The 6,895-nt window shown below is 42.8% G+C and overlaps 1 protein-coding gene across 3 annotated transcripts; it reads right to left on the reverse strand.

Moving 5' to 3' along the window:
* Positions 1 to 452: 452 nt before the first annotated feature.
* LOC139568386 (oocyte zinc finger protein XlCOF6-like) lies at positions 453 to 6,398 on the reverse strand. 3 transcript variants are annotated; one of them, XM_071390169.1, is made up of 3 exons: positions 6,274 to 6,398; positions 5,265 to 5,802; positions 453 to 2,632 (listed from the first exon to the last, which is right to left on the reverse strand). In XM_071390169.1, the coding sequence occupies exons 2-3, from the start codon at positions 5,742 to 5,744 to the stop codon at positions 1,190 to 1,192; spliced, it is 1,923 nt and encodes a 640-aa protein (XP_071246270.1). In that variant the 5' UTR covers positions 5,745 to 5,802; positions 6,274 to 6,398; the 3' UTR covers positions 453 to 1,189. The 3 variants fall into 3 exon arrangements, with proteins under 3 accessions (XP_071246270.1, XP_071246271.1, XP_071246269.1); XM_071390170.1 differs by having other exon boundaries at positions 6,266 to 6,373; XM_071390168.1 differs by having other exon boundaries at positions 5,265 to 6,362.
* Positions 6,399 to 6,895: the final 497 nt, after the last annotated feature.

Raw genomic sequence — 6,895 nt, forward strand, 5'->3', positions numbered from 1 at the left:
GACCCTAGGTTATGCTTGGATCCTACATTATGCTACGACCCTAGGTTATGCTACGACCTTAGGTTATGCTACGTCCCTAGGTTATAGTAGGACCCTAGGTTATGCTTGGATCCTACATTATGCTACGTCCCTAGGTTATGCTACGTCCCTGGGTTATGCTACGACCCTAGGTTATGCTTGGATCCTACATTATGCTACGACCCTAGGTTATGCTACGACCCTAGGTTATGCTACGTCCCTAGGTTATGCTACGACCCTAGGTTATGCTACGACCCTAGGTTATGCTACGACCCTAGGTTATGCTACGACCCTAGGTTATGCTACGTCCCTAGGTTATGCTACGACCCTAGGTTATGCTACGTCCCTAGGTTATGCTACGTCCCTAGGTTATGCTACGACCCGATGTTACGCATAAACATTCTAACTAAAAAAAAATGTACTCCAACAACACATTTCTGTTACCATTTTTATTAACTCTAGTTGGGGTTCGGCAATAAATTCAAATGGACAACATATCTTAACAACAGTTAATACAAAAACTCCCGGGCTAAAATGTGAACTCAACTTGAACAGGGAGCCGAGCAGAATCATTTCAGTTTGAGACAAAACAAATATAGTGTTTGTTATACATACAACATACTAGCCTGTGTAACACTCTAGTTGTGTTTACATTCCACACAGTATCCATTTTTTCAGATTCTAATATGCCAAACATGGCATGGAGAGTGGAATATTAGCACAAAACAGGTCTGGATGTCAGGCTAACAGGATACCCCACATTTGTCATTTAAAAAGAACTGGTCGTGGTGGTAAAATTGCTGACGAGTCTTTTAAAACCAGAGATCAAGAAGATACCTGATCCAATGCCTTCCGATGGCCCTAATGAGAGGAAGTCGGCGATACAAAGTTGTATTTCCAGCTGTTTTGTCTTTGGTATCTTCAGTCACCTGGTCCCAAACCCCTCCCTAGAACTGCCAACATGGAAAAGGTGAGGGCCAAAGGGATGTGGTGGGTAAGTATTAGGGATGGACTGATTGTGTGGTACGTAGGGATTCCTGACAGAGATGGGCTGAATTTGCGTCTCTTGATGTTTCTTCATACTGCGCAACTGGCCAAGGCTTTATCGCACAGTGTGATTATGGCTGTGTGTCTCCTGATGTTTCTTCAGACTGGTCAACTGGCCAAGGCTTTATCGCACAGTGTGATTATGGCTGTGTGTCTCCTGATGTTTCTTCAGACTGGTCAACTGGGCGAAGGCTTTATCGCACATGCGACACTGGAACGGTTTCTCTCCTGTGTGGGTCCGCCGGTGGTTTTTCAGGACATTACCGTCAGCAAACCTCCTCCCGCAGTCAGAGCATTGGTACGGCTTCTCTCCAGTGTGGATTCGCATGTGGCTATTGCAGTGGCCCTTCCTTGTGAATCTCTTGTCACAGTAAGTACAGCAGTAAGGTTTCTCACCAGCATGAATCCGGAGATGAAGTTTTAAACTCCCTGCCAGAGAGAAACTCTTCCCACACTGAGGGCAAAGGTAAGGCCTCTCTCCAGTGTGTTTCCTCTGATGAACAAGTAAGTTACCTTTATTGGAAAAGGTCTTGTCACACTGGGAGCAGTGGACCCGGGTAGGGTGGGTCCGTAGATGATCCTTTAGAAGAGCCTTGGTAGAGAACTTCTCCCCGCAGTGGGGGCATGGAAGAGGGTCTTGATGCCTTTGGATGGGACCCAGTGTCTCCCCCTTGTGGTTCTCCTGGTGATGCCGTTGTAACGTTTTTGTATGACGAAACTTCATCCCGCACACCAAGCAGTGGTAGGGTTTCTCTTCTGTGTGAGTTCTAATGTGTTTCTTTAAATTTCCACGATCACTGTAACCGTTTCCACACTGAGGGCAAACGTACGGTTTCTCCTCAGAATGAATTCTCAGGTGTCTTTTAAGACTTGCGGCCACAGGGAATCCCCTTCCACATTCCAAGCACACGTGGGGATTCTTCAGAGGATCAGTTGGCGGGTGTCGTGTTTTTGTGTGTGATTCCAATCTTGCTGCAGTTATGAAGCTCTTCTTACATTGACCACAGCGGTGAGGGTGATCTGTGTGAAAAACCCCCCGGTGATATTCAAGGCTTTGTTTTCCAAAGAATTGCTTCCCACATTCAGAGCAGAGGTACGGTTTCACTGTGGGGTTCCCTGTGTGTTGTTTAACAACATGAGATCTCATGTGTTTCTTTAAGTTTCCAGAATCATTGTAGTCTTTCCCACAACGAGGACAAACAAACGGTTTCTCCCCAGTATGAGTTCTCTGGTGTCTCTTAAGATTGCCGGCCTGCGTGAATCTCTTTCCACATTCAGAGCACATGTGTGGTTTCTCTCCAGTCAGACACAGTAAATGTGTTTTTAGATTGGTAGCTGTGACAAAATTCTTCTCACAGTGATCACAGATATGTTCAGCATTAGACGAGCTGTGGGGTTTCTCTCCTGTCTGTGTTGTCTTGTGTATTATATGGCCACTCTGCCCTGGTGTCTTCCTGCAGTCGTCGAGCCGTACAGACACCCTCTTCAGACCGCACAACAAGGCCCTGCCGGGAGAGGCACGACCTGGGGACTCTGGGAGAGGGGAGGGTGGAGGTGGAGGCTTGTCCTGGAAATCAGAAAAATAGAGAATCAGGGTGAGAAACACTCTCGTACTTGTCAAGGAATTTTGAAGTCTCAAAAGGTAGCCTAGTGGTTAAGAGCATTGGACCAATAACCGAAAGGTTGCTGGTTCGAATCCTCAAGCCGACTAAGTGAAAAATCTGCCCTTACGCAAGGCACTTAACCCTAATTGCTCATGTTAGGGCGGCGCACAATTGGCCCAGCGCCGTCCGGGTTAGGCCGTCATTGCGAATAAGAATTTGTTCTTAACTGACTTGCCTAGTTAAATAAATGTAAGTCTCTCTGGATAAGAGCGTCTGCTAAGTGACTAAAATGTTTTTTTTTTTTTTTTTTATGATCTCACGGGTCTTCCTTGATTCCCCGAAAACAAAGGAGAGCCGCACACTCTTGGAGCTCAGACACAAAATGTTTATATCCAACGTTTCGACAGCCAAGCTGTCTTCATCAGGGTATAATCACAAACACTGCGGGATGACTCGTTTATATAGTGTCAAAAGACACACAGGTGTCTGTAATCATGGCCAAGAGTGGCCTAATATCATTGGTTAATTCTCAAATATTAAAATGGCATACAAAGAACAGCATACAAAAAACAAATGGATAGCATACGATCATAGATTCATTTTAGACAACACAAGCTTACAAACAATTACAATGGCAAAGTCACAATAATCACAAGAATGGATTCAGATCAAAGTCTACGTTGAGACCGAAGGGAGCAAGGGTCTTTAAATTAAAGATCCAGGCAGCCTCTCGTTTTAACAATAAATTATCAAGGTCACCCCCTCTCCTAGGGAGGGTGACATGTTCGATGCCAATATAACGCAGAGACGAAATCGAGTGGCCTGCCTCCAAAAAGTGGGCCGCAACTGGTTAAGTCAAGTTTTTGCACCTAATGGTGCTACGATGCTCTGAGATACGTACTTTTAATTCGCGCTTTGTTTTACCACAAGGACAAGTTATAAGATAAATAACTGCCTTAGTGGAGCACGTAATAACACCTTTGATTGGGATCGATTTCCCTGTTTGTGGGTGTTTTGAAGGATCTGCTTTTATAAGTGCCATTGCATTGAGCACAGCCATTACACTTGTAATTTCCATCCAGTAGGGGCGCAAATAGACGTTGTTCAGGAATATCTTGGGGTGGTAAATCAGAGTGTACCAATTGGTCTCTGAGATTTCTGCCCTGCGAGAATACGACCAAGGGAAGGTCCGAAAACACATTACCGAGACTATCATCGGATTTTAGAATATGCCAATGTTTGTGAACGATTCCCTTAATTTGTTCAGAGCACTTTGAATAGCGGGTAGTTAGAATGCAAGAATGCGTCTTTTTGCGAGATTGGTCATGTCTCGTTTTGTTTTGAATTTTCTCAATGGCAATATTAATCGGATCATTTTTGTACCCCCTCTCCTTCAACTTTCTTTGCGTCTCAGCCATATTTCTGTCGAAATCTGATTGTTTTTTTGCAAATTCTTTTGATTCGACAGAATTGGCTGTAGGGCAAACTATTTTTTCGAGGGAAGTGGGTGACGACTGTCAGCCCTCAACAAACTGTTACGATCAGTAGGTTTCCTGTAAAGATCAGTGTATAGAACATTATTTTCACACAGGATCAGAAGATCAAGAAAACTGATTTGACGTGTATCAGATTGCATAGTAAATCTCAGATGCTCAGAACAGGAGTTAAGAAAAGCATGGAACTGTTTTGCATCACCCCTCCACAGAACAAAAAATATCATCAATATACCGTTTCCAAATAATGATGTTAGGCAAGAAAACATTTTTGAGAGGATTGAAAATAGACTGTTTCTCCATGTAACCCACATACAAATGAGCATAGTTAGGAGCCATGGGGGATCCCATAGCAGTACCCTTCGTCTGAATGAAGAAATCATTTAGAAACATGAAATAGTTGTGTGTGAGTACTATTTCAGCCAATGTTATAATGGATGCACTGGAAGGTAGTTCATTAGGGTCACGTTGAGGAAGAAAATGGCTGCCTGGATCTTTAACTTGAAGACCCTTGCTCCCTTCGGTCTCAACGTAGACTTTGATCTGAATCCATTCTTGTGATTATTGTGACTTTGCCATTGTAATTGTTTTGTAAGCTTGTGTTGTCTAAAATGAATCTATGATCGTATGCTATCCATTTGTTTTTTGTATGCTGTTCTTTGTATGCCATTTTAATATTTGAGAATTAACCAATGATATTAGGCCACACTTGGCCATGATTACAGACACCTGTGTGTCTTTTGACACTATATAAACGAGTCATACCGCAGTGTTTGTGATTATACCCTGATGAAGACAGCTTGGCTGTCAAAACATTGGATATTACATTTTTGCATCTGAGCTCCTAGAGTTTATACTCTCCTTTATTATCAAGTTTTCTACTCCACTAGCCAGCACATCGCCTAAATAGGTGTGCGTTTCTTTTTCTTCTAGACTTTCCTTGATTCCCATCATCTTTGATTACTTGGTCTAATTAAAATACATTGGAGGATAAAGTCCAAGAGGAAAAAACTCAGATATTCTCCTTCAATGCATTTATAGGTCAAGGAATCAAGAAAAGACTGTTGAGAAACAAAACACTTTCTGACTGGGAAATACTCACATAACTGTTCCTCTCTGGAGCTGACTCTGCCTCCAGTCCATTGCAAGGCAACGCAGCTCCTCCCTCTACATCGCAGTCATCATCATCATCACATTGGCTGGGATGCAAGGGCTCCGCTGGCAGTCCGTTGCTAGGCAACCAGTCCCTGTCTCCCTTGTTGCGTTCTTCATTGCAGTCTACATCATCGGATTGGCTGGGACTCATGAGTGCACTGCTACCATCCTCCTGTATCCTCCTGATGTCGTCTTTCAGTTGGACTAACCAAGACATTCCCTGCTCCTCTGATTTCATTGACTCCGTATTGTCCCACATTTCCTCCATGACTTTACGCCTTAATAAGCGATGATTCATACCTTTAATTTCAGAGCCATCCATTCCACAACGTTCACACATGTAGCGTAAATTGTCCTCAGTTAAATTCCATAAACTCTTTTCGATTTCATCCATCAATGTTTCCTTCTCTGAACTGAGCGGATTCATATTGTCCTGCTCGTGTGGCAACAACGACAATGCAGTCAATGGCAGGACTTTAGAGTACCTGTAAAAAATATTTATACATCAAAACACTCATCTGTAATTTCATGTCATTATTAGCTGAAATTTAAAACATATAACCAGCCGTTTTGAGATCAGCCTGGAACTTGGCCATTGCTGTTAGCATGAGTTAGCTGGCTAGCTAGTTACTGTACTTAGCTATTCTATTCGTGTTGTGTAGGGGACCCAAATCAATACCAACATTGGAGCAAATCAGTCGGGACGTAACTAGCAAGCATAATAAACCCAATGGCTGTTATAGCGTGGACTTTAAGATTGGGTTTATCTTACAGTCCACGCTACAACAGCTATAGCTAGCGGTGTACAAAGCAGCTAACGTTAGCGGAGCTAGCTAGATCAGCGTGGGCTAACTATCCATGTGGACCTAGCTAGCTAACGACTACATGGTTCTGGCTATACCAATCTACAAAGCGAATATTATTTCGCTATATACGCATACAAAATACCTGATTACCCTAAATATATTTTATTATATCGTCTTTGACTTTCCTTCCGACGTGTTCTGATGTATACTCTTTGACCTCGGGGAGCATGTCGATGGCGTCATTTCCGGAATGGTAATAAGAAATCCTTCTAAATAAAAGCCCTTATTTCCAAGACTTTACATTTCCTCAAACCTTCACACCCACTCCATCCCTTCTCTCTCTTCAGATGAATGATAGGATAAGTCGTACCAGACAGTATAAGCTAGCTCCTCATTGAATGACCGAACCATGTTAACAACAATCACCTATTTATTAGGTGGACATGATAAAGACAACACAAGGCATCATGTGATACAGTCAACCAGCAGCTGTACCTAGGACCAGGGGTGAAAGGAGATTAAATTTGTTACCGGTATGAGACCTACCATGTTTTTTTTACTTGTCTATTCATAGAATGACATATAGATGCATAGATTACACATATTGAAAACATGTTTTTAGAAATGTGTTCAAATTGATTGAAAATTAAATACTGAAATATTTTGTTTACATAAGTATTCACACCCCTGAGTCAATACTTTGTAGAAGCACCTTTGGCAGCGATTACAGCTGTAAGTCTTTCTGGGTATGTCTCTAAGAGCGTTCCACACC

Source organism: Salvelinus alpinus, chromosome 2 (genome assembly GCF_045679555.1).
Source record: "Salvelinus alpinus chromosome 2, SLU_Salpinus.1, whole genome shotgun sequence".
Taxonomy (NCBI): domain Eukaryota; kingdom Metazoa; phylum Chordata; class Actinopteri; order Salmoniformes; family Salmonidae; genus Salvelinus; species Salvelinus alpinus.